This window comes from Python bivittatus, unplaced genomic scaffold (genome assembly GCF_059951505.1).
Source record: "Python bivittatus isolate LINGU-HERP-01145 unplaced genomic scaffold, Pbiv_v1 ctg000480_np1212, whole genome shotgun sequence".
In the NCBI taxonomy this organism is placed as follows: domain Eukaryota; kingdom Metazoa; phylum Chordata; class Lepidosauria; order Squamata; family Pythonidae; genus Python; species Python bivittatus.
Window position 1 is genome coordinate 67017332 of NW_028277075.1, and position 27992 is coordinate 67045323.

General features: G+C 38.1%; 1 protein-coding gene across 2 annotated transcripts in view; it reads left to right on the forward strand.

The window, feature by feature from the left end:
* Nucleotides 1-25364, forward strand: part of SIGIRR (single Ig and TIR domain containing) — a 37269-nt gene extending 11905 nt beyond the window's left edge. For both annotated transcript variants that reach the window (XM_007428222.4, XM_025166668.2), the window contains exons 4-10: nucleotides 3233-3363; nucleotides 5047-5190; nucleotides 5691-5834; nucleotides 9059-9161; nucleotides 9799-9949; nucleotides 18073-18247; nucleotides 24618-25364. In XM_007428222.4, the coding sequence (XP_007428284.1) occupies nucleotides 3233-3363; nucleotides 5047-5190; nucleotides 5691-5834; nucleotides 9059-9161; nucleotides 9799-9949; nucleotides 18073-18247; nucleotides 24618-24811 (1042 nt within the window). In that variant the 3' untranslated portion in view covers nucleotides 24812-25364. The remainder of the gene's footprint in view (nucleotides 1-3232; nucleotides 3364-5046; nucleotides 5191-5690; nucleotides 5835-9058; nucleotides 9162-9798; nucleotides 9950-18072; nucleotides 18248-24617) is intronic.
* Nucleotides 25365-27992: the final 2628 nt, after the last annotated feature.

A 27992-nucleotide genomic window follows, 5' to 3' on the forward strand; every position in this document is an offset into this window, starting at 1 on the left:
GATCATCTGCTTGGCTGAGTAGACGCAATATATAAGGAGGTGCTTTCTCTGGTCCTCTTCCCCTTGCTCTTCCTTCAAAGGCCAGTTTCATCTTTAACAATAAACAAAGAATAGTAGAACTGCCTGGACTCCAGCCATAGCTGGAGAAGTTGGGTGGCTGTGGTGGCTAACATAGCCCTGGGAGGCTCCTGCATTTCCCAGGCCCAGAATCAGACCACGTTATTCCAAACTGGTCTATCACCAATAGTTTGGGGTGCCTCTTTCTGAGCCGCGGAAGCCGAATGGATTCAAATGCTTGGATTTTTTTGGTTTGTGTGTAGTTTATTTGTGCTTTTTGTTCTCTTTCTGATGCTCTTACTCAAAGGCTACCATCCCAACATTTTATGAGTGGACACATTTCATAAGAATGACTCTTTAGGAGAGCATTTGGGAACAAGTGAGCTTTATTCTGTCCTTAGATTGTGGCACAACAGACTGGTTCTGTTAGTGGTTGTAGTTGTCTCTTTTTTTAGTCCTGTGTTGTGTTGGTTGCTGTAAGCTGCTCAGAGCCTGTGAGAATTGACTGGTAGAGAAACCTAAGCCAATAAATCTGTTGTATACTTGATTCCACTTAGGCTCCTCCAAAAGTTGAGGACCTCTGGGTTACACAATAGGACGCTTATAGTTTCACCACAGAAACTTTTAAAGTAAACCTTTTAGAATTCCACTTTCTGTGGTTTCTTTTGTTCAAAGCTATCTGTGGAATCACTCAGCTGGGTTGGACAAAATGATCTTAATGTAGTGAAGGAGGCTTCCTGTTTATTTTGATATGATCCTCAGTGAGTATGCCATATGTTGTTTTTCCTTTGTCTTTTCCCTTTGTGGGAGTCAGATTTATATATTTTTTCTGTCTCTGTTTCTTTCACTCTCACTGTCTATCACTGCCTTAGGTGACTTGGGGATGACTCTCACAATGCCCTTGGGCATAAAGCTGGAAAGATATATTAAGCTAATTAATTTTGTTATTGATTGCCAATAATTGTTCAAAAACAGTCTGGCCTATAAGCAGATGTTATTCAGCTGTATAATCTAGTAGAAAGCTAGGCTTGCTTTTTCCCACTTGAACACTTCTGTAAGCAGTATCATATCGGCTATGCACTTCTTCTCTGGCATAATATTAATTGATGAATCCTGTCCTTTCAGCCTACTGCCCAGGATAGAAAATCTGTCACAGTCAGAATTGAGCACAGCAAATTTGTTAAGCATAAATAAAGGGCTTAACTCTATTCATATCTTTACTTGTCAGTAGCTTATCAATTCTTAGTTGTTTCTTCTGTCTGGGGGAGTCTACTTTCCTGGACTCATTCTACTACATTTTTTTGCAGTTAGGTTTAGTTTTCAGTTTTGATCTAATTTTGGTAACTGTTATGATCAAAGCAGGCAGTTTCAATCCAGCTTGATAGTCAATCCAGAGGTAAAAATGACAAAAATAAACTAATTGACTATAATAATTAACTATGACTCTTTAAAAGGGAAAGAAAAGAAAGAGGGAAAAAAAAGAACAAAAACTCAAGTTTAAAGAGAGTTAGATTAAAAATTCATACCCATTTTCTCCTTGAGGACGAAAAAAAGAAATCAAAAACACATTTTAAGTAAAACATTAGCCTGCTCCCCAACTAGAACCTACAATTCATTTGTATGCAAAAGGAGTGGAGAGAAATGGGATCTTCCCAAATCTCTGCTAGTTTATGTGCACCAGTGTAAACTAACTGGTTTGATTCCGTTCTTGAGAACCAAGCCTATTGCCCATATAACAATTTACACAGCATTCCCTTTAACTAGGCAAAACTAATCTTTCCACAATTCCCAATCTGCTCCTTTTAAAAGACCTTCAGTGAACTGAGGCTTCTGTCACCAAAGCACATTTGCTTGGATTGATCAATGTTCCTGAAGAAAGTGGGTTTTTCCTTCAGGCTGGAGAAATTATTTCTTTGCCATGTGGAATCACAGTAATGGCAACTAGTCTGTCTCTATCACCTGAACCTCTGGTCTTGTGGATGAGAAGAAGGTCTTGGATGGAGGGTAGGCAGATGAACAGGAAATAGGCAAGAGTTTTGGTAATTGCTGCTAGTATGTTTTCTTTGAAAGAAACCTTGACTAAAAAAAATGGAAAGAACTGTGTTAAATGAAAGAAACTCTGGGAGGGTTTTAAATACGGATACAGAATTGAAAACCTAGGAACAAGTTGAATATGTTGGTTAGCTACTCAGTAATAACATTAATACAGTTTAAACCAAAAATAAGGTCTCTGCCTCTCCCTTTAGAAATTTACAATCCAGTTCAGACTATTTACTTAGAAAGAAGACCCATTGAGGTCAATGATTATTCCCAAGCATGTTTGCATAGGTTTGCACGCTAAGCCTTGGGAAAGGAAGGGAGAATACAGAAGGGAGATTGGAAATTACATGAGAAGGATGAGAGAGGAAGGTACTATGTATTTTGGGTGAGAAAACAAAACCTTTTTTTCCTGTAACAAGCTTTTTGCTGCTTTTCCTGATTTTTTTGGGGGGGGGGGCTTGGAAAGACAAAGAAAAATAGCATATCGAATATGACTATGTGACCGTGTGTAAATCACAAATTATAGTCAAAGCTAATTGTTGTCCAATTCAGGTAACATCTTTGCAGATGCAAACTCATTTTTGTAGTAGAAAAGGCCAAGATTACCAAGATGGACATGCTAAAACAGAAAGAGTATTTCCATAGCATAGATTTGCTTAGGTCTTCTTAGAAGTTAAATATGGCAATGGAAAGCCTATCACTTTCCCTGATCCAGTGTTTCATAACATCCAAAGACTCTCCATCCATGAACATCACACACCTTTCTAGAGTTTCAACAGAGGTACAGTATATGATGGAATCTGGATAAGACTTTTAATATGTAATCCACCCTGCTGCATTTGTGGAATTTTACAGGGATCTAGGCATTGTTCATATCATGAATAACTCTTCCATGTTTTCCCATTACTTCTTCTGTTGCCTTTGTTTCATTACTAAAATCAAGTCCATTAAGGAAAAAAGATTAAGCTTCACAGTGTACTTTCATAGGTAGCATTAGGAACCCTCTGTCTGTAAGCACCCTAACGTTTCTGGGTAGTCCACCTCTGATTGAAATTTTCTGATTCTCATCCTGTGCTCTTCTTCCAAAATAACAATACTTAGAAGTATGCTAACTTTTTTTTTTTTTGCTTCCCAGGTTCAGTGACAATGAAACCAAAATATTTATCTCCAGTGCTTTAGCACTAAACATGACTTCAGATGAAAATTATGGAGTTTTTGCCTGCTTCATTAGAAATAGTACAGCACTTTTTACACTGAAAAAAACAGGTAGTGTGCTGTTTTTACACTGAAAAAAACAGGTAGAATGGTCAGTACCCATTCAAAAGGAAATCTGTTAAAAAGATTCTGTTGATTATTGCTGCAGCTAGATGTGCACAGCATTGTTTGATAGTGAGTTCACAAAATAATAATAATAACCTATAGATCCATTCAAGAGCAGTTTTCTGATTCTATTAACCAGATAACAAACTAATGAATTGAAATATTTATTTATTTGCTGTACAGTCATAGACAAAATAAACATTTGTACAGTCTTTTGCATTCTTTTTTTAATGTCAGCTTTAAACATGGGGTGCAAGAATCTGACAGCTGAGTTTGCATTCCATCTGCTGGGTGATTTTTGCAAGCATAAAATTGGAGGAGGGGGTATTATACAGTATTTGCTGTCTTGAGTTCCTGGAGGAGATAAAGATGTTTGTGCTCAAATTAAAAGAGGGCGGGTAAAACATTGGGCTTTTGAGAATGAGAAGCAGCACTAACTTAGGAGCTCATTGTGACAAGCTATCATTGTGAATCTAAGGAGAGAAATTGCCACATGATGGCACCAGCAAACAATGAAATTTTTAAGGTTGTAGACTAGGCTGGAAAGTTGAAAAAACATTCTGGAAGAAGATAGTGGCAAACCACTTCCATTCTGTGAAATGACTTCTGCCTTATGAGATACTGAATATGGACTGCTGTTTTTCTAGCCTGAAAATGCCAGTGGAATAGCTAGCAAAAAGTTAGCACAAGTTCCCAGTTGTTATTGCACCAATAAGTAACAGCTGTGAAAACCTGCACTCTTTCATTTCCATATTGTTAAAAAATATCCCTACTTGGGTGTGTCTGTGAAGTCTCTAGGAGCTGAGCTTCAACTTGGATTGGCTACTTCAAAGAACATATGTATCCATTTATACTAGCCAGAGTTGAGCTTGACTTAAAAGAGACCTTTCTTCTCCTCAACAAAAAAGTAAATGTTGAAATATTTTAAGTTTGGAATTTGGGGGAGGGCAGACTGCATTTTGATATTCTAAGCATTGGCAGTTCCTCAGTCATTCTGGAAGTTCTATTATTGTTAAAGAAGTATTCTCCAGACTTTTTTAGAGCACGCTCTTGCAACGTCCAGGTGCAAAACGTCTTAAAGTGTCTGTGTACAAACATAACAAGATAAACTTGGCTCTGAGGTATGTGAAGAATTTACTTCACGTCCATCCTTCATCCTAAGGCCTTTAATTTATTGTTTTGTGAATAGGAATACTTACCACAGAAAAATTTAACTCTCCATTTTTAAAGTTCTGCTCAACTCTGTAGTTGTGTTGTTATTACAGGTAATTCCCGGGTTAAGAACACCCAGTTTAAGGACCACCTGTAGTAAGAATGGAGCCTATTGTAGCAAAATTTGAGTTAAATACACAATGATTCGAATTAAGTACACAACAGTTTGAGCTCATTACACAATACTACTTATATAGTGTTATACTATAATACTATTCCGGCTTACATACAAATTCGACTTAAGGACAGACCTCCGGAACGGAACTCGTTCTTAAACTGGGGACTGCCTGTTTTCTTGTTTAGATAGCAATGCATCTATTTTTTTCCAAGTCACAGAATCAAATTCCATTTTTAACTCATCCTATACTGTACTATTTTACCATGATTTGTTGTTAATGTTGTTTCTTTCCTTTTCAGATGAGACTGCTGGGCATTTGGGTGCAGTGCTAGCTGCATTTTTTGCTGTAGCACTCCTGCTGTTCATAGCTGTAATGTATGTGAAGTGCCGACTGAATGTCCTGCTCTGGTATCGGAATCATTATGGAGAAGTAGAAATCAATGGTATATATATCTGTCCCTTTTCCTCTTGATTCAGAATATTTAACATTTGAAGAAGTCATTGAGAGAAGAGAGGAGTTTATTAGAAATTATATGGAATCTTAAAATTCTAGCCAAGCCAATATTTTTATAGTTTCCTTTCAAATGGGAATGATTAGAGGCTAGAACAGGTGCCAGCCTGCTGCCTTTTGACACCTAGGGCTCTGTGCAATAGATGAGCACACTAGGAAGGAGAGTGTGTCTGTAATTTATTTCATTTTATTTTCTGCATCTTTTGTTCAAAAGTATGGTTTAATTTTGTCTACCATTCCATCTGTTTATATGACATTGCCTCCAGGGTTATTCCAAACTCCAATAGTATCAAAGTCAATCCCTTCTCTCCACCCCATTTTGAAATTCCACAAGAAAAAAGCTCTTGGTACTATGGGAATTAGATGGGATTGATTTTTTAAAATTAATCTGTTAGCATAACATACTGTGTTTCCCTATGCTTTTTTCTACAGATGGAAAAATTTATGATGCATATGTGTCTTACACTGATTCAGTGGATGATAGAAAATTTGTGAATTTTATAGTGAAGCCACAGCTAGAGAATCGCTATGGTTACAAGCTCTTTTTAGATGATAAGGACATTCTGCCCAACTCAGGTAAGAACTTGGCATAAGAAATGGGCAGTGTTTAGTAGGTTGGAGTTACACCCTAGCTTCCTGACTTTGTGGAGAACTGCAGGAGGCCATCCAGTGATACTACAATGTCACCGAAAGAGAATTAACTGAGTTTTTTTCAATTGGGACATGAAAGTAGGAACAGGAGGCCTCCCAGAAGCAAACCAGCCCTATTCTTTCCTTTAAATGGAATATGGGTTAAATAACATCTAATAAATTTGAATATTTTGCTATTAAAAGATACCTCATGAAGGCCTATGGAATGATTTGAGTGAATCAAGAGAAATCTGTAATTTAATTTGCTCGTTTGTCCGCATGTTCATAATAGACTAGCTTTACTTGAATGCTGACTTACTGGAGTGAAATGTGATCTTTGTTTTCAGGACATTATATTTTACAGTATATTTGAATACCAGCTCAGTTTTTCAGACAGTTATCAGAAGGAAGGAAGGAAGGAAATGCAGAATACAGAATTTCTACAGAGTAATATCAGGACAGTGGAAATTGCTCTGTGTTAGTCAAAGGGTTTACCCCACCAGTCCACAGAACTTCTCTTTCCTGAAGCTCCAGCCCCTCCATCTTCTCATCACGGAGCTGTTGCTTGAAATTGTTTCCAATATTTTGAAGTGAAACTTCAACAGGTTTCTCCCCAGAACTCTGCACTTTTTTCAACAAATAATGAAAGAGAAGAGCATATGAAAGAGGAGATCTGTTCCTTAAGAGGTGCTGCTACAAGTCCTGGAGTTCTTTGGAGCAGCAGTTCCCTGAGATCATGTGGTATCAGTGGTGATATTCTGAAGAAGCTGTAGCTCCTCCCACTGATATCATATAGCATTTAGGTGTGTCCCAAGAGCTCTCTGTCTTGAACCAAGAGTTTTTCCCACACTATCTATATGCTCAAGGTAATGTTTTCAAGTATAAACTCCAATCCTTCTTCAAGGAGATCTATGAGTAAAGTTTTTTTTTAAAGTATATCTTGTTGAAGTCAATTGTAATTAAGTTCTAATTCAATCCCTGCATCCAGTTTCAAAGGGAAGGAAAACATGTATGCTTCGGGATTCACTTATTACAGAAGCTTAGAAGCTCTGCAAATTATGGTTTTTCCTTTGGCATATGTTGGCATCTGTAGTTGTTTGAAATACATGGCAAGTTCTCAACGTGGAGAACATTAAGATTCTGTGAAGCAGAAATTAAACATTTGGTAGATAGATTCTCAGTGATACAAAAAAAAAAAAAGGTTCTCTTTTGCCATATAATATTTGTGAGGAGAGAGAAGATACCATCTGCCTATAACCCTTTTTATGTTTATTCAGCACACTGATACATTCGTAGTACAACCCTGACTATTCAAAGATTGTCTTATGATATAGTATATTGCTAATTTTGGATAAACTTCATACACTTATGTCTTTCAGAGAACATATGTGAATAGATTATTTTTGTTGGCCTGCTGCCTCTTGGGACCCAAAGTTCTCATACTTGTATTGCTTAGGCTTGATATGTTAAGAAACTATTTATTTGCGTTTATGCTAAAGAACTCAGAGTATTCCAGAGTATTCCAGTCTATCTGCGCAACTTACAGGGTCAGTCCTGTTTTGGCAGTTTGTAATATTTCACTCAATTATTGATTTCTAATAACTATCACTTTTTCTGTAATATAATAATTCTGTCAAAAAGGAATAAAACCTTAAATGTATAGGGATGTGCAAAATTTGGTGATTCAGGAATAGAAGCTCCTAGAAAATTCCAGAATGTTCTGTTTCCTATCTGGACCATGCTGAACCTTCTCCAGACTCTTCCATTCCAGCACCAAAAATTATTTCCTCTCTGGACAAACAGACTTATTTTCTTGAAGTTCTGTGGAACATTCTATCCTGAATCACCAAATTTTGCACCTCTTAATACATGACCTTAACATCAGAACACAGCAATACCTTATTAATCTAGATGAACCAATGTATTCTCAGCTGATGCTGAAATCTTCATCCCTTGGCAACATGCTTGAGGAGGAAAAGAATTTTAACTTGAGACACCTGTATTGAGAATGCCCTCTCTTGGGCTTGTTGTTATGGTCCATGGAGTCAAGCCTGACTCTTGGTGACTACAGAGACAAGTCCTTGCAGTCTCCTTGTCATATTTAATGGCATTTTCAGAAGCGATTTGCCTGTATCATTCTTTCTAGGGCTGAGGAAGTGACTGGCCCAAAGCTACCCAGCTGGCTTCTGTGCCTAAGGCAGGACCAGAAATTACAGTCTCCTGGTTTCTAATCTTTGTTAACCACTAGATCAAAGTTGCTGCCTCACAGCAAAATCCTGGCAATAAAGCAATAATAACAGAGCATCGTCAGATTTTAACAACCAGGGTAACGTATAATGGAGAAAGCATTGCATATTGCTAGTGCACAGATAGCTGTGGTCAGGCTAGCCCTCTCCAGGAACTAGCTATAGATAGTAGTCAAGTGGAGCAGAAAAAAAAGCTTTCCTTCCAGAGGAAGAAATGCGTCTCCATTGATAATGATGGCTCCAGGAGCATTCTGAAACTCATCTCCTTAAGAAGAAGTGTCTCCCAGCTAGGACAAGAAGCCACCTATCTTCAGTGCCACCATTGTCAGAAGTCAGCTTCAGTTTATTATTGCGTGTTGAAAAAAAATCACTGGATTCAGACACCAGTCTAAAGCTGCACAAATTCTCTTGATTCAGAGAATATAGAGAAATACAGCCTGTTGTTATCAGTGTATTGATGAAGTCTCTGCCGGAGTTTTCATATAAATGTTAGACAGCACTAGGAACAGAATAACATCCTGTGGAACTCCACAGTTTAATTGCCATCAGACTGAGATATAGTCACTCAGTGCTGTTTTTCTTGAGAATAGCCCTGAAGTAGGAAAGGAACCAGTCGGTGCCCTGAATTCCTTACTTCACAGAGATGCTCCTGAAGGACACTATAGTCAAAAGAACCAAGAGCTGTTGCGAAATTGATAAGGAACAAGAAGTTTGTATTCCCCCTGTCTCTCTCATAGAGATCTTCCATCAGGACAGCCAAGGTTGTTAAGTCCCAAATTATGGGACTTAATCTGGCCTGAATTTAATTTGGATTTGGATGCTAGTGATAATATATTCCTGCATAGATAAAGATGAATGATAAAAAAAATCCCCAAGGGGTTGGCCCTTCTCAGAAAATAAATTTAAAAAAATCTTCTTTTCCAGAACCTTCTGCAGATCTGATTATGAATGTTAGCCGGTGTCGACGCCTTATTGTGGTTCTTTCTTATCCATACCTGGAACAGGAATGGTGCAATAATAATTTCAGGTAACCAGACAGTCATTTCTCTAAGATGTGTGTGTACTTGCTCCCTTCTCTCATTATATCTGTTTTTTGAATGCTGAACTGGCTTGTAAACTACATTTTGCTGTGATGCATGAACTAATAAACTCTTCCTTGTATGATTCCTCCAAACCAAGATTTCAAACCATTGATTCATTCTAGTTTCCAATCTCTGTTTCATAAGTTCTTGCAAGTCACTGGTTTGAATGTGATGGTAAATTGTGACTTGAAAAACTAATACAATAAATATTCTGTTCAGCTGACTATGTCCATGTAGCTCATTTCCAGACTTCCAACCTAGGGTTGAAGGACTGGGGAATGTAACATTTGCATGCAACCACTGTTTTTGATAGGCTACTAGATCCCCTTATTCACAGCAACTAAAATCTCTCCTATGTCTCTGAAAGTGATACACAGGAAACTAAAATTTGTACATTGCATGTTAGCTTCTGACATTTCAGCAACTTAGAACTTAAGGTTCTAAGCTTAATGGAGTTTGGAAATGATATATATTAGACAAGTGAATCAAATGCAAAACTTTTCCTATAGAGTGGAGGACTATAAATAATTACAGAAACCATTTTTTGTTGGTGATTCTATAAATCCATTGCCTATTTTTCAGGGAAGGTCTTTGGAGACTGCTGGAACTCTCCCGGAAGCCAATCTTCATTGCCTTTGAGAGCCAATATCGAGAAATAGCACATCCAGCCATTAATTTGTTAAAGCAGCACAAGAGCAATGTGACCTTGTTGATGTGGCATGCTGGTTCCATGGTAAACTGGGGGCAAAGAGGCTGTAACCTCATCATTTGGGTTCTTTTTTTGAATAGCAAGACAATATTTAAGATTTTATTCTAAATATAGAGTAGCTTCTCTTCAAAGAAAAACCAAAAGTAATCCTTTAATTATTTGACCTAACAGCATTACATATTTAGAAACTTTGGCTATTCTTTGAGGCCTAGATTTTGATTTCATATAATCAGAAAGTAAATTATAAATTTGTGTATCTTTTCATAATGGACTATTTCAGAAGTGATGAAGCTGTAACTCTCCAGATGTTGCTAAACTAATAGTCCCAGCAGCTCCAGCCAGCATAACCAGTGTTATGGTGGTGGTAACTGTAATTTTCAACATCTGGTGGGTAGAGGTTCCCCATCCTTGATCAATAGGTTGTTACACTGAATGCCTGTTGGCTAGCGAATAGATTATTGGGGCTGACAGTGTGTTTCTTGTGTAATATATAAATATTTACATATATAGATGTGACTTGATTTATGCAGAGGATAAGGAAAATCGTGAACTAGACTTAAGCACTGCAGAAAATTGTAAGAAAAAATGTTGTAATGCCTTGTCTTTAAAAGAAGCAAGCAGAAATCCATAGGGAGGCATCAAAAACATAAAAAATAAGAATTGATAACATATACTGTTTTTCACCTGAGGTGTTTAATGGTCAGATAGTTCAAAGGCAAGTGAAAGTTATGGATGGTGAAGATGAAAAAACACAAATATTCTCCAAAGCAGAAATGTAGAAAAGCATTATACCCACTTAGAAGTTTATAATTAGACTTATTTCTGTTTTCATATTAGTAGTAAATGAATGGTCTTTTTCATTGGTTATTGAAGGTGGGATGGAAACTTCTCTTGAGATATGAAAATAATTTTACATGAGCTTAGTACAAGCTGAGTATTTGAAACAGTCCTTATTCTGTAGACAACAACAGCATATGTGATTTTTTTTTCCTCCCTAGGAATGAAATATCCCCTGGCTCAAGAAAAGAAGTATCTAATTTACATTTTCTGTGTAGTATTTCCTGATTTGTGCCAGAACGAAATTGTATGATGGGCTGGGCTATGGTTTGAGAGGCTCAGGAAATTATTTTCTTGCCAAACGGAAATTAATTGGGGAAAGGAGCTCAAGAAGGCATTCTAAAAATGAATATATTAAAAGACCAAATACAAACAATTCCAATGAGAGAGGGGGAAAAGCACATAGTGGACCAGATTCTGAAAGAAAAGTAACTCTGGAAACATGGCCCCAGGGAGGAGTTTGGTTCTCCTGCAGCGGATGTGTTCAGTTGAAGGCTAGACTGCCATCTCTCAGGAATGCTTTAATTTGGATTTCTATCATAGTAGGGGGTTGGACAGAACATCTTATTCTATGATTGGATAGAAGTCTGTCAACGTTTATTTGTATACTTTTTAAAATGTTATGTTTCTAAGGAAAGGCATCTTCTTTCATTTTTTGTATGCAGTCTCCAGCACGGCTGGCTTTCTCTTTTGTTGCACAAAATACTGGTGCAATTAAAATCTAGAGGGGACATTGCTTGACTTTTGGTCTTTCCATGTGTGACATTAGGACAAGGTGTTTTCCAAGTGCTCATTGAAGTTTTTGCCTTCCTTGCCTCACTCCAGAAGTCAGTCTTCCAGAATTCTTTCACAGTCATGGAGTGTGATTATTTCTATTTTCTGTCAGTGCTTTTCCAAACCTTTAACTGATTGAAGCATAGAAGTCATATGTCATCAGGAGGTGGGGGAGTCTGGAGATCATCACAAGATGATCTTCATGTAATTTTCAGAATTGTGAGGATCTCAATTCTTATTCTGAAGTGAATTTGTTTTTAGATTTGAGCCATATGAACTAGCAGGAAAAGTTATCTGTAGTGTTTGTTTGCTGGTGTCCATTGTGCTTTTTAAATGTATACCAAAATAAGTGATGCTCCTAGGGAAAATGACATTTTCAGTAGCATAATCCTTTCTTTTTTTTTGATTTTTTAAATCCCTCCTTTATTATTTTATATAAATAACTCAAGGCAGCAAACAAACCTAGTACTCCTTCCTCCTCCTATTTTCCCCACAATAACAACAACCCTGTAAGGTGAGTTGGGCTGAGAGAGGGTGACTGGTCCAAAGTCACCCAGCCGGTTTTTCATGCCTAAGGCGGGACTAGAACTCCCAGTCTCCTGGATTTTAGGCTAACACCTTAACCACTCGACCAATCCTTGCTGCCTCTGTTCAGTATGCAAGTATTTGCCATTAACAACAGTAACAAGGAACCACTTCCTGATGGTTGAACTAGCTTTGCACAGATATTCTGATAAAAACTGATAAATTCATCTTAAAAATGGGGTGTGTGTGTGTGATCCATCAAATAAGTAGTTAATTTTAAACAAATATAATTACTCTCCCATTACTGACAGAATAGACTTTAGGTGGACCTTCCAGTTCCCAGCACGGTGATTATACTTAGGTACGTGATTATACTTAGGTACGTCCACTGTAGGAGAGCAGTAATGCTTTTGCCATTGTTGAGACTTAACCTATTCAGATCCTGACAAATTGTAGAGTAACTAAATCCAAAGCTGCCTCTTTTGAGGCTTATTATCAGTTAGAAAATCTGCATGATTTAATTTACACTATAAAGAATCCTAAACAAGTAAATAAAAGCTATGAGGGAAGTTAACATGAAGAATGCAGAAATAACCGCCTCCTCTGCCACAATAACAACAGTAAAAAAAAACCACTCTGTTTCAAAAACAGTGCTATCTGAAAAATCCCACCTTAATCCTACCTGTGAGAATTCTGCAGTTTGCAATCAGTGCATGAAAGCTACACAGACTTGAATAAATTTTCCATTTACTGATATTTCTAAATCAAATAGTAGTGCATTAATCTTTTGGTCTGACTCTCCTTGTATGAAGAAGAGCAGCATGCTGTCATTCTGACCTGGGGCCCCTGGTTTGTTTTTTTCTTATACTGAGAGTAAAGCTCTCATTTAGCATCTCTCCTCAAAATAAGGCAGCATAAGATAATTTCATCTTATCCCAAGAGAGATTTTAAAGTGGTATTTGACGGAGGCTTTTCTATCATGGCTAAATCATTTCATTCAATAAATACAAATGGCTGTGATCTGTGAAGATAAGTTCTGAGAACATTGATTCCAGTTTTCAAGAAACAGGGCTAGTAAATTATACACCAATCAGTGTAATAGATATTTTAGAAAAATATATGTGAAATACCTCTTGCTTACTTATGAGGAATGGGTCATATTGCATGATGAAACTGCTGGAGAATAAACTGGCTGTTCAAAATTAGAGAGTAATTTTGTACTTGCTCATTTAATTCATGTTAACATAAATAAGTTGATGCAGCTTTTGTGGACTCTGAATCAGACAGGCCATTTTAATCAATTGAAATACATTCTAGAAGAAACTTGCTAATACCAACATCAATTACTATTTGTTAATTTTATTGAGAGTGATATACTCAAATTGCATACTATCTTATGTTTAATGTCTAGCTATATATTCCTTTCTGCCAGAATTGTGCATTACTACCCTTTTCCCCCCAACTTCTTAACAAATTTGCCATCTTAATCAAAAGGCCATTGCTGTTTTCCTGTTATAATCACCAAGAAAAAGCTATTTGAATTTCTTTATGCAGTCAATTCAGTATAATTCTCCTGTCCTGTTCCTGTGCAAGCCTGTTTGATGATTATGTGCCATTAACTTTTTGTCAACTCTTAGCGAGTACATAGATAGATTTTCTCCATGATGATCTGTCCCTAATCAAGTCTTTCAGGTTTTCCAACGGTGCACACATCACTTCTGTAACTGAGTCTATCCACCTTGCTGCTGGTTTTCCTCTTCTTCTCTTTCCTTCCAACTTTCCCAGCATTAGAGCCTTCTCCAGAGAGCTAGGTCATCACATAATGTGTCCAAAGTAGGATAATTTGAGCCTAGTCATTTGTGTCTCAAGTGAGAAGTCTGGGTTGATTTTTTCCCATGATCCATGTGTTTCTTTTCTTGGCTATCTACAGTATTCTCAGGGGTGTATTCAAATTCAAAAGCATCAATACTCTTCCTATCCTGCTTCTTCAAAGCCCAACTTTTGCTTCCATAAAGTCATGGGGAATACCATGGCTTGCATGATTCTGATCTTTGTAGGTATACACACATCATGGCATTTGAATATCTTTTCCAAGGCCTTCATGGTTGTTCTACCAAGTGCTAGTCTGCAGCATATTTCTTGACTGCTTGTTCCTTTACTGTTGGTGGTTGATCCTAAAAAGCAGAAGCTATCTACCACTTTGATATCTTCATTGTCAATTGTAAGGCTGGTGGTTCTACCTGTTGTTGTGATACTGTTTTTTGTCTCTTCTAACATCTCTCTTTGTTAAGTTCCTTTCTGAGATTTTTGTCTTTCTTGGCTTTGGCTTCTCTTCTCTTCATGGCAATCTCCATGGTTTGTTCTGGCATCCAGTTTGCTTTCTTTTGTTTCTTCATTTTTGGCAGTCTCTTTTCACACTCATCCTTAACTACTTATTTAAATTCATTCCATAATTCCTCTGGTTCTGTATCAATGAGGTTCAGGTTTTCAAAGTGATTCTTGATGTTCTCCTTGGAAATGGTGGGTACATGTTCAAGATCATATTGTGGAAACTGGTTGGCTTTCTTCTTCTTCTTTAACTTGGAACTTGCACATGAGCAGTTTGTGATCTGTTCTGCAGTCAGCACTTGGCCATATTGTTGATGCTATATTTAGCTCCTCCATCTCATTTTAGCAATAATATAGTCAATCTGATTTTAGGCACGCCATCTGGTGATGCCCATGTATAGAGGCATTGTTTTGGTTGTTTGAAGAAAGTGTTAGCTATGAAGAAATAATTGGCATGGCAGACATTGATAAGTCACTCTCCTGCTTCATTTTGGTTTCCTAAGCCATACAGTCCAACTACATTTTCCTCTTTAATGTTTTCAACTTTGGCATTCCAGTCTCCAATCACAAGCAGCACATCTTGCTTGCGTGTTCTGTCAATTTTAAATTGAACTTGATCATAAAACTCATCAACCTCCTCTTTTTCTGTATCAGTAGTTGGAGCATCAACTTGGATGATTGTCATATTAAAGGGTTGTCCATGAAGTCAAATCGGTATTATTCAGTCATTGATTGCATTGTAGCCAAGTACTGTTTTTGCTATACCCTTCCTAACTATAAAAGCAATGCCATTCCTTCTTTGTTTTTCATGTCCTAAGTAATAAACAGTGTGATCTTCTGACTGAAAGTGTCCAATCCCAGTTCATTTCAATTTGCTGATGCCTGAGATTTCAATTTGTAGTCTTTTCATTTCATCTTTCACTGTGTTGAGCCTTCCCATGTTCATGCTTCCTATGTTCCATGTTCCAACTGTAATTTGGTCTTTGCAGCTTTGGATTTTCTTTTCCTGTATGGCAACATGAGCAAGTAGTAGATATCCCAATCTACTACTATTTAATCTAGCCATGTAACACCATTAGTACTCTGAAAGATCCTTAGCTCTTCTTCAGCAGCATGTTGAGTGCCATCTGACCTGAGGGGCCCATCATCCAGCACTATATTGTCAATAATTTTATATTTTCTGTCCATGCGGCTTTGTTAGTAAAAATATAAGACATATTACAGGTAGTCCTCAGGTTATGACCATTCATTCAGCAACTGTTCAAAGTTATGACGGTACTGAACAAGTGGTACTTACGACCAGTCCTTGAAGTTCTGGCCATTGCAGCACCCTTGCAGCCATGTGATTGCAATTTGGATGCTTGGCAATCAACACTCACTTACAATGGTTGCAGTGTCCTTCAGTCATGTGATCATCATTTGCTACCTTCCCTGCTGGCTTTCCACAAGCAAAATCAATGGGGAAGATGGTAGGGAAGATTGCAAGTCACTCCTGTAGCTTGCTCCCGCCACTTTTTCTCCCAAAGAGCCCCACTACAGAGTACAAGATCCCAGCAATCCCGTACTCCATAGCACACACCCACCCGCACTCTGTAGCATGCGCCCACCTACAGCACCCCCTCTGCCTGCCTGCACTCCCTAGCACTGGCCCGTGGTCCTTGCCGGGCTGTCCACAATTCTCGCCAACCTGCCCTCACTCCCTATTGCCCATGCAAGGCACCCGTGCCGCTCCCTGCTCCTTGCCTGGGATTCCTACCTCTTTCGCTTAATGACCCATGCAGCCCTGGGGTTATGACGGCAGCCAGGACTGCTGGGATTGCCATTGCTAAACAATGCAGTCACATGATGTTGCAGTTTACAACGACGTCACTTAGCAACAGAAATTCCAGTCCCAATTGCCATTGTAACCCGAGGACTACCTGTATTGCCTTCTCCTCTGCAGCATTAATTGATGCCTTTGCCATTGTCATTAAAGTGATCATCTGCCTCCAGCATCTTCCTAGTGCAAACCTACATAGCTTGTTAATATCATTGCTTATGCTCTTCCATAAGAACTTCTTCAGCATAAATTATCAGACAGCTGAAATCCTTGCTGCTGACCATATTATAAACTATCTTGTAGTACAGCGGCGTCTTTGAGATAAAGAAGTGCTGCTAATATTCAGTGATCAAATGTTGTATTTTGCAACTGTTTGTTTTACTCTCAGATTTTTGAAAGATGGAGGCTTTGTCGTGCCTGGAATATCTTCAGAAAAAGCTCTTGTGTTCTTAAACTTCATTAGATAGTCTAAGTATTTCCTAGATCAGTTATGGGATTTTTCATCCTGAAAGTACCACGCACTGTCTTGAAAGAAAAATAAGTTTTACCCCAAATATCTTGAATAGGGAGGATCACCTTACATTTCCCAAACAGAGGCAAACATTGAAAGCAAGGCAGTGAGTAGGAGATGAAGGCACCTGGCTGGACATAATGCAAGCTGATAACTGAAATGGAGACAAGAGGAGGGAAGAGCAGGAGAGAGGGAGATCTGGCACCACCCCTGCCTTGTTTAGAAGAAGAACTCTAGAAATAGATGGAGCATTCATGGGTGAAAAGCTTTCAGTAACCTGAGACTGCATTTTTTTTCATGTCTCCTATGTACCGTATGTGTACATTTGTCCTATATGTTTGTACAAGGTGGCTGCTCTTTATTTGTACAGTTTTATTTTGCCCCAGTCTATGACAGATATACACATTTTTGTCGATTTTTATCTGCGTCTCAACTCACTCTGCTCCTTTTCAGGGAAGGTGCAGTAGTAGATCAGTGAGGTTGAAGTAAAATAATGAAAAAGACAAAGAATGGGCCACATCCAGGAAGGTATCTTATGCCTCCTTGTGTCTGAAAATACAGTAAAGTTTGCAAGACTTTCTCTTAGTTTTGCCAGTTAACTTAAAAGTGATACTCACATCATACACATCTCAGTTTTTCAATTTCACTTCCTCCTCCACAATTGCAATCTCTGAATGTTACCCAAATACCTACTGTAATCCTATATGATTGCATGAAGTCACTTGTTGCATAAAAGTTATTATGTTTCCAGAACTGGAATTATTTGGCAGGGTGGCTGAAAACTGAGTGAGGGATTTGGGTACGTCATTGCATTCATCACAAGGTCAGACTGTCAGGAAATAACAGGATAGAAGAAGGAATTTTTGCAAGGCTCCTGCTCACTGCTTGATCACCCTACAGCTTTTGAGACTCCCCTGGATATACCCACATATTCTTCTGCTTTTTTTTTCTTTACAATGATGAAGGAAAAATATCTGGCTAAAACACTTACACACGTACTCAGAATATACAATTGCACTAAAATCTTAAGTTAAAGGAAAAGCAGGCTTGGCAGCTAATACCACTTAATATCTCTTCTCTGGTTTTGCAGGATGTTTCATCTCAGAGATGAGACAAGGCTGAATGTAGATACTACTCACTGAACTCCACATGCCTTCCCAGTAACAGGCTTTTTATCTCCCTCTGTTCGATCCTTTGGAAGCCAGACATGGTCCTTGCACTTCACAGATTGCCTCTGAGAATGTTTTTCTCAAGTCAGGGTTTGGAGATACATTACTGAAAAGATTACATAGGATGGTGAGCGTATGACAAACCTCTCTGGGGTTTTTTTCTTTTCCTGTCCTCTGCTTCTAGGCAATTTCATCAGATTTCTGGAAGGAGCTGTGCCTCTCCCTGCCACGGAAAGTATCATATCAAAGCCTCAGGGGAGATCCCCAAACCTATCTCCAGGAAGACAAGGATCCAATGCTGATTCTGCATAGCAACTATCCAGAATTCCAGGGGGATTCCCATCCTGAAGGAGACATTGGTAAAAACACTATTTACTATTAGCTTTGTCACTGTTTCTTAATGGAATGACTCTGAAGTAAGCCTTTCTGGGGCACAGTTCCCCAGCATGAATATCAGTAGAACATAACTGATGTTAACCATACTGATTCTGTTGGGGCCTTAATTTGCTTTTCTTTCTTTTTTAATTATCCCACAACTGGTGAAAAAGGTTGAGACTTGTAGCTAATGCTTGAAAGAAAAACATTAAAATTGCCAAAATACCAAAAGGCAATCATAAGCAGTAGCATGAGTGGGTCAAGACAGAAAGGTTTTCCCAGTGACCTAAATGAGTTCAGCAGTCTGGCTCAACCCATCATTTTGAGCAGATTTCCATATAAAAGACACCTTCTATGGAAAGGTCCTACTCCTCACCATGTTATCTCCTGAGTTCTGGGAGCAGACCTTCACTCAAACATGTCCCTAAAGATTTTAATGTCTAGATCAGTGTTTCTCAACCTTGGCGACTTGAAGATGTGTGGACTTCAACTTCCAGAATTCCCCAGCCAGCATGGCTGGCTGGGGAATTCTGGGAGTTGAAGTCCACACATCTTCAAGTCGCCAAGGTTGAGAAACACTGGTCTAGATACTTAGCCGTTTATACTAAGCAGAGAAATAATCATTTGAGTGGAGGTGGCAGCCAGAGTGAGAGAACGTTCAGTGATCTTCAGGAACTGAAGACTCATCTGCTGAGGAGAGCAGTTTGTGGGGAAATGATATGAGCTAAACAAGTGAAGCCAACCAGGTTTCTTCCAGTGAATGAATAGGTACACCTTTTGGCTTCTCTAGGTGAGGGCAACACTTCTTGGCTAAAGAAGCCTCCTTGGCTTGTCTGGTACAAGCCTCTTGTTTTCGCACATTGCTACAAAGTAGCTGTATGCTGTTGACTGCACTTACTTTGGGGTAAGTTCCCTTGCTCTGAAGAAGACCGTGCATAAGCATGCATAGAATGAGATCCCATGTCGAGTAAAACTGTTAGTCCAAGGCAGCCAATGGGGCTTTTTGCAGAGAGTTGAGATTACCTGAAAATGACTCCTGTTTGCACCGTGTATGGTTGTTCTCTAATAAACAGATTTCTTCATTCATTCACAAAAGATAAAACCTGTTCACTATGAAATTACAGCGAAGACAAATGAAACAGTATGTATCCCTTGAGAACTGAAGCCTATCCAATCACTTTTAACTTAAACTGTATTCTCTTCTTCCAGTCCAGGTTTGCAGAGTTAATTACAATAATTACTAATTAAGGTAGCTTAACCTTCATAATATTTATGTTGGGACATCTTTGCCTAATACCTTAATTTGTTTTGATTGATTACCGACCTCAGCTCTATTCCTTATTGTTTCTGTGGCCTCTAAACGGCCTAAGCATTGTTTGGTGGCTGATGTAGAAGGACATCAGTTAACTATCCCTGCATTGCCCAAGCACCCCTGGCCTCAGTCTGTATAAAAGTCAATGTATTGTCAGGCAGTGAACCTCATTGGCATACTGTGGCACAGTTTACTGCATGCTAATTAATCCATACGTGTTTATAAATTCACATTAAGTACTGATCAGCAAGCAAAACAGGAGTTTCCATAAAATACAATTTGCAGTAATCATAAATTGTGTATGTGGTATAGATATATGGAGATTACATTTTAATTATTGTGATAAATTTATTTTAATGTAGCAATACGGGAGGGTGGCATATAATCTTTTCATTAAGTAACATTCTGACTTCCTCTGTCATATATATGCCAATATATCAAAGCTGAAAAAAGCAAGCAATAAGAAGCATGAATCAGAATTGGAAGGGGATATTTAGGCCATCAAGTCCAATCCCTGCTTGGTGTAGGAATCCAAATTAAAGCATGTTCAACAGATTTCCGTCTAGCCTCAACTCAAACACATGCAGTGAAGTTGAATCTACCACCTCTCTGGATAATTGGCTCCAGTGTTGAGTTGCTCTTACTGATATTTTTTTTTCTGAACAAATCTTGACATTTTTTCTTGTGTATGATATCCTTTAGGTATTTGAAGACTATCCTCATATCCTCTCCACTGCATGTCTTCTCTGAAGGATAAATATTCAGAATTCCTTCAATCTTTTTTTTTTATATAAAGTTTAGTTTCAATTTCCTTGATCATCCTTACTGCCCTTTTCTGTACCCTTTCCAGTTTGTCTGACTCCTTCTTAAAACAGGGAGGTGTCCACAGCAATATCATACTTGGATCTGACCAAAGCAGAATAAAGTGGAACAATTACTTCCCATGATTTGAAAAAAAAAATCAGGAGGAGTCTTTGCACCTTTTTATAGTTCCTATGATTTGGAAACTCTGCTTCTGTTGATGTAACTAAAATTGCATTTACCTTTTTCCCAGACATATCATGTGGCTGAGTCATATCCAGTTTGAAATTGTCTTGTATTTTAACCCCTTTTTCAAAAGTACTATTGTCAAGGTAGGCATTCCATTGTATATTTGTATCCTTGATTTCTATTTACTGAATGAAGACTTGACGTATGTCTCTATTATATTTCATTTGGTTATATTCAGCCCATTCCTTTAACCTATCAAGATACTTTGTAATGTTATATCTGCCTTCTTACACTCTTATCCAATTTTCTGCCATATGCAAATTTGATAAACATTCCTGCCACTTCTTGATCCAAGTCATTATCAAAAATATTGTATTATAGAGGGTCCCAGACTGAATTTTATAGTACCCTGCTTGATCCCTCACTCCAGTTTTATAAGGATTCTTATCCCTAGTAAGGACTTTCCAGTTTGATGAACAGTCTTTGATTACAATTTTTGAGGCAGCTATGCCTTCACTTAGTTCTTATGCCATTTGGCCTTTACTTAACTAACTTACTATTCAGAATGTCACATGGCTCTTGGTTGGATGCTTTGCTGAAATCTAGATGTATTTGTCTACAACTTTCCCACATTCTACTCAACAGGTTATCCAATTAAGAAAATATGAGATAAAGTTAGTTAATTTTAGTTCTTGACAAATATGCACTGACAGCTGGTAATTCAGTGTTTTCAAGGTACTTACACATTGATCTTCTTATGAACTCCTCTAGGGTTTTCCCAAATATTGATGTCAGACTGAGGGGTTTGTAGTTCCTGGATCTTCCTTTTCCCCCTTTTTGAAGAGAGGAACAATATTTGTTCTCTGTCAGTCTTCTGACATTTGACCCCTTCTCCAGGATTTTTCAAGGATAATATATCGTGCTTTGGCTAGACTATTATCTGACTCCTTCAGTACCCTAGATGTGGTCTATCTGGCTCTGGAGATTTCAGCTCGTTCAAAGTAAAGCAGAACTTCTCTGTGTTTCTATCAAACTTAAGCTGCAGTACTGCCCAATTATTCTTTTCTTCACAGTTGCTTGCTGGAACCTGCCATTGAGGCAAAGTCACCACTGAATAGCTCTGTTTCTGTTCCAAAGGGCAGTCTTCCATCTCTAGAGCCTGAAACCTGGAGAAATCGTAGCTACTTCATGTTATTCCTTCTTAGGCATTTAGGCCTAGGGGCACACATTAGATCAATGGTAGCAAAATACATCTGTGGGCATTCATTAAATCCTCTGGATTTAATGAACCAACCCTGACATTGGGGATTTGCTAATTCAGGCTGAGCTTGCAGAGCAATACATTTTAATTTTAGCAACAGGAGCAAAATAAGTTTGGTGCTCATAAAAGATTTACCAGTATCTGGCAGCACAAAACCCAGCTCACTTATACTCTGTGATTTTAATTGTTGGAAAAAATAAAAGCAATTCATGAGTTTGGGTGGGCTTTTCTTGCTGTTGAGGCAGCAGTGGTTGACTTTTTTTGCAAAAGGGATGTATTCACTGTCATGAATAAGGATTGTTCATTTCACGGTATTGGTCTGCACCTTGTTGGAAGCTCTCATTTGTCTGTTGCTGTGTACAACAGCATCTTTGGATATTCAAGCCTTCTTACTCTCTAGTTTGCATGAGAATTGCTGCACTATCTTTTAAGAATTATAATTTGGTTTCTCTTGCCTTTCCTCCAACCAAAGCATCAGAAATGAAAAACTATAAGAAAATTCAAAAGTCATTTCCTAAATACAAATACAGGATTTGATAATAAGTCCTGATGGGAGTCAACCTTCCTAAAATGCATGCAAAAAATAATCAAAATAATTTATATCTTCTGTATCAGCCCAAGCAAATGTGTGGTCTGATAATAATTTGTACCACCAACAAATCATTAATAAAAAAAAGATAATGAACCTGTCTGTACTACAGTGCAAGTGTCCAAAGAACATCTTGCTTTTGGCAGATCACTTGCTGAATGCTAGCCACGTGTGCTCCTAATATTACTGAGCATTTCATGTTGAAGAAGAATTCTGCAGCAGGAAGAGTTGTTTGACTCACAGTACTGCCAAACATCATGAGCCAGTCAGATTTGTACACAAAATGAAGTAATTATGGAATTGCAGTAATATTGCAATGTATTTATACATCTGAAATAAATAAAAAATAGATTTCAAGGAAGAAATCTTGGAATCTCTGAGGGCAGACTGGAAACATCAAGTCTATGTGCTGCCCTCGTTGTTGAGTAAGACAAAAGTATAGGAACTAAGGAAAGAAAATGAAGTACAACAGAATGAATTGCATCTCCACTTTTACCTCTGTGTAAACTTCTAGTTTTCTCCTGGGCAGTATCTTCTTGTAAAATCTGCAAATATATATGAAGATGAGCAATATATAAAAGAGGAATCAAAATGGCTTTGTGAAAGGAGAGAGAGCAGTGTAGTACCTTGTGGTGATCAGAGCATGAAGGCTAAGAGCCATTCAAATTGTTCCTATCTCTGTTAATTGACACAGGGCACCATCTGATGTGAAGCTTTTTTGCCTAAAACCTAGATGAACAAAAAGAGTAATCAAGTTAAGAAAAATATTTAAGTGAAACTTGCACAAGAGAAGTTTTTATTGGGTTGCACCTTGCTGCTTGTTCCTTGTCTCCCATTCTTTTGCCCTCAGTAGTTCCCACACCCACAAATTGTGTAGGGTTTTCTATAAATTAGTAGAATAATTTTTTCACAGAGTCTGCCTTTGGATGGTCTTTGCTTGCAGCAGGCCACTGTAGAACAGAATACTGGACTAGGTAGGTCTTGTGGTCTGATTCAGAATGGATTTTCCTATATCCTTATTATTGATCTGTTATTTCTGTTATTTATACATCATACTAAAAACTTCTAGCAGTTCACAGTTGTATGAATGAAAAAAAACATAGCAAACATACAATAAAAGAGGAAATCAGCTACAACTATCCTTTCAACCATCAAATTGTGCTCACCAGCATGAGGCAATTTCAGCTTTCAAACACCTGTAGAATAATTCCATTTTTACAGCTTTTTGAAATGAAGCCAAGCATCATACTGGCCAGGCAGCAGATACTCCTGTTCCTCCCCGCCTAAGTAACCGTAGGCTGCTAGACAACCTGTTGAAACTGTACAATAAAGATGAAGACGTAAGAGTGCTTCGATGCTCTTACCTGCACAGTGTAGGTTTGAGCATCAGCTCTTATTGTGCTCAGTCAAGTTCACTTCTTGACTTTCTTAAGGCATGATTTCTGTTGCTTCATTTCCCAAAACCTGGTAAACCAGAGAGCACCTCAGGATCTGCTGACTGCTTGAGGGCAAGCCTGTCAACTGCTCCAGTCATCTTATGTTCACGACCTTCAGCCAGACATTTGACAGAACTGCCTACAAGATTAATGGGAAAAATCCTTAAGTGTCTGCTGAAAACCTTCTGGATCCATAAGACATTTGGGGTGGTCCATCCTAATTGGACCTACAGAGGTTAAAAATCAGCCCCTTCACTTCTGTCTATGCCAAGTGAGAGCATATTTTGAAGTAAAACACACAGAGTAAGTCTAAAACTACCAACTGGAGATCAAACCACAGGAGATCCTAGAGGTCTGTAATTGGAGTTCTCTCACAGGGCTTCAGCTTTGATTGAAGCATTGACCACAAATAATTTTAGTTCATTTCCTTCAGTGGAATTTTCTCCCAGTCATAGATTTACTGGATTTCATGTAATTTAATTATTACACTGATTTAATAGCATTTTGCATTTCCCCCAAGGAACTCTGGAAACTATAGTACTTTCAAAGAAAAAAAAAGGTAGAGATCTCAAACAGAAATATTAGTATCCAGAACAATGTACAATTTGCAGGAAACTAAGCTACTTAAACTGGTATTGAATAGGTTCAGTATTAAATATAGCCTCACTTTTAATATTTTGTAGGAATTATAATGTATGTAGTTATTTCAAACTAGTCTTGTGTGAACATTTGGAAATATCAGCTTGTTATCATTTCTGTCTTACAGTCGTCCGGGGACCCGTTATCAAAGGCCCACCACCACCTCGTATGATTGGTCCTGATGGTCCATGTCTTGGGGCAATGGAAGAAGTACAGCTTGAGGAAAACCAGAAGAGTGAGATAGACATTTCTGACCTGGGATCTCGCAACTATGAAGCAAGGACAGACTTTTACTGCCTAGTGACAGAAGATGATATATAAGGACTGCTAAGATATTCCTGTGAAAATGAGAGTTTTTATTAGCATGGTATTCCTTGACAAGGATAATATACTTGATTAGTCTGTTTAATCCAGAATGACCCATGAAGTGCTACAGAACTCTGACCTGATCTTAATACTTTTCAACATGTTTATCACTAACTTAGATGAAAGGTAGCAGCGGAAGAAATGTTCAGATGATACAAAACTGGAAGGAGTAGCTAAGACTTTAGGAGATAAGAATAAAACAGCTCTGTTGGGCACAGGGCAGTTAGATAAGGTGGCCTCTGAACCCCCTACATGATTCTATAAGCATTCACCATCAGGAAGCATGCAAAGTTTCTGGGAACATCTGGTTATCTTGTACACAATAGTGCCATACAATTTCGGATGATGATCTTGCATCAGATTACCATGTTGGGATTTATCTAAGCAGGTTTGGCAAGCTTTTCAGTTACTGCTAACTCTCCAGGTAAGTTTTGATATATGAGAAGTGAACATTAATAGCTAAACGTTATTAGTGTAATTGAAATTATAAAGGGAAATATCAACACTAAGGAGATCTGAGACTCCATTCTTGCTAGAAAAATGCAAAGAATGGCAGGTTTCTAAATGAAAAAGCTTTGATTTTCTTTGGAAGAAAATTTCAAGACACCCACTTGTACTTATTTCCATGTACATTTGAAAATGCAGACTTAGTATATGCTATACTAATGGATGCAGACCTGCATAGATTTTTAGGCTGATAGAATACTATTGCTATTTATTGTTTATATAGTGCTATCTAAGTAGATGATGGCATTCTTTATTGGGCTTTTTGCAAGTTGTAATTGCAACACATCTGGAGGACATTAGATTAGTTTCACTGCAGGTTGGTTTCATTTCTCAAGCATTGTTAGTCTATGATAGCCAAAAATTAGAAGGTGTCTGGTACCACCTTTTCAGATGAACACATTGTATTAAGGCATACTGTAATCTTTAATAAGCTAAAGGTCACATCATCAGATGCATGGAATGACTAAGGTGATGTAGGATTTAAATTGGGATGAGGCAAGGGAGAAGAGAGGGAATGACAGTGTGGTTATGCAGATGCAGCTTACAGGTAAGATAGATTGCAAGTACCTTATCAAAACCATTATGTTTGTTGGGATCTTTGAAGGCAACCTGAACTATTTCAATGTGTGTGAGTTCAGACATCTCTTGCTCACACTGGTAAAGTTCCTTTTTTTCCAAGGAAAAAAAAATATATATAATAGAGTATCCAAGTTGGCTTCAGTAATAGCAAGTCACTTGAAAGAGAAAAAAAAGGCAAGAAAAATATCTTAGATGCCTAGATACCTGTTGGTAGAGGGAACAGCATTTCCGGGGGGAACAGAGAAGAGATGCAGGAATGGGGCTGAGAAGGAGACCCAAAAAATAAAAGAATTTGGAGATGGAGGGCAAGTCTGATGACAAAACATTTAAAACAAATGTCCCAGGAAGTATCAGGAATTCAAGCACATTGGGATACACTCTTTTTATGATCGTGAGCAGCTGCTCAAGTTGTCAAAATTTGAAAGTCCAGAAATTAGGACTAACTCTTCTGAGCAGTTGAGTGAGCATAGAGTCTTGAGGGGCATATTGAAATTGCCCCTCAAGTTTTATCCTAACTAAACCTGAAGAAACAGTTGATTTAGAGAGCAGAAAAGTTATCTTACAATGATATTAGAGTGATGGTGCTTGATCAAGTGTTTCTTTGTTCTCCGATCATTGTAATGACAAAAGTTCCTTTTCAAAAGGTTTCTTGTTAGAAAAAGACTGTCCAGTATTCTATACCACTTTATTCTCTTCAGACAAGGTTCTATGTATCAAGGGACCAAGCACAATAGGAACATTTCCACAAGCCAGCCTTAGACTATACTTAAATACTGGTTTGTGCAATTCAAAAGGCAGCTATTTTTACTCTAAAGATTGGAATGCGAATAAAGGGTTGCCATTTTAGCCAGCTATAGCCCATTTCAGATGTGATATATGAACTACTAGGCTTTGGTCTCAGCATCAAAACTGAAGCCATCGTTGTCATGAATATCAAGAGAGTGAAGCTGGACTGGGAAAAATTGCAGCTTTTTCAAGCAAGGATAGAGGTGACTTACAGGACGTGACTAAGTGGATCCTCTGAACTATCTTGAGAGAAGGGGTTAACAAGAGAAGATTGCCAATGAGAGCCTCTGTTTCTTGCATATCAATATTTTATTTTCAAGAAATCTTAGTAAAGAACATCATTATCAAGTGTATTAGCGTTATCTGGTGTTAGTCCATTTCATTTGGCCTATAAAGTTAGCCAGAGTTTGAGGCCCACTTGGTATCTTGCTTTAACTGGCTGAAATTCTGTCTGAATCCATTTGCCTTGACTTTCCTCCAAAAATATAGAAGTTTAGAGAACATCTGCAGGTGTACTTCTCCCTCTTTCAATCCTGTTCTTGAAGTCAACGTGATGCTTAGGAGATGTCTGGTGAGGGCTGGGGCATAGAATGTAACATAAAATAATGCAGCATGAACACAGAATGCAGAAAGAAGGGACTGGAAACACCCATTTTGTTCCACATCAAAGCCCAGTACAACTATTGATCAAGAAACAGCTAAGATATGGCACAAAGTTCCATTTCTTTAAAAATCCCCTAGATGAAGGAGAGGAGAATTCTATAATACTGTTCAAGCAGCACATACCTGAATTCTATTATGTCAAAGGATATCAAAGTTCTTGAAAGTTTGGATCCTTTTGGTACATCTGCTACATTCAGTCTTTGATTGAGGGCATGATCTCTTGGTTGCATACAATTCACATCTCTCTCTCTCTCTCTCTCTCTCTCTCTCTCTCTCCCTCCCTCCCTCCCTCCCTCCCCCCCCCCCTGAGGACTTTCATGCAGTATATAATAGATTAGATAAATATACTCTAAGCATTAGTTGTTACAGCAAAAGCAGTCTAGAAGTTTTACTGTTTGACAGTCAAGCTAGTGAAAATAGGTAATTATTTGAAAATATTGCTATAAAAATGAGAATCCAGAAAATAATTATTTAAATGAGGCAAGAAATCAATCAAGAAGCATTTGGCTTGTTATGTGACCTATGGATGACAGGAATACTAAAAGAAGACTGCCAAGAAAGTGGGTGAATTCTTTTGACTGGCCTTCATCAAAGACTCCAG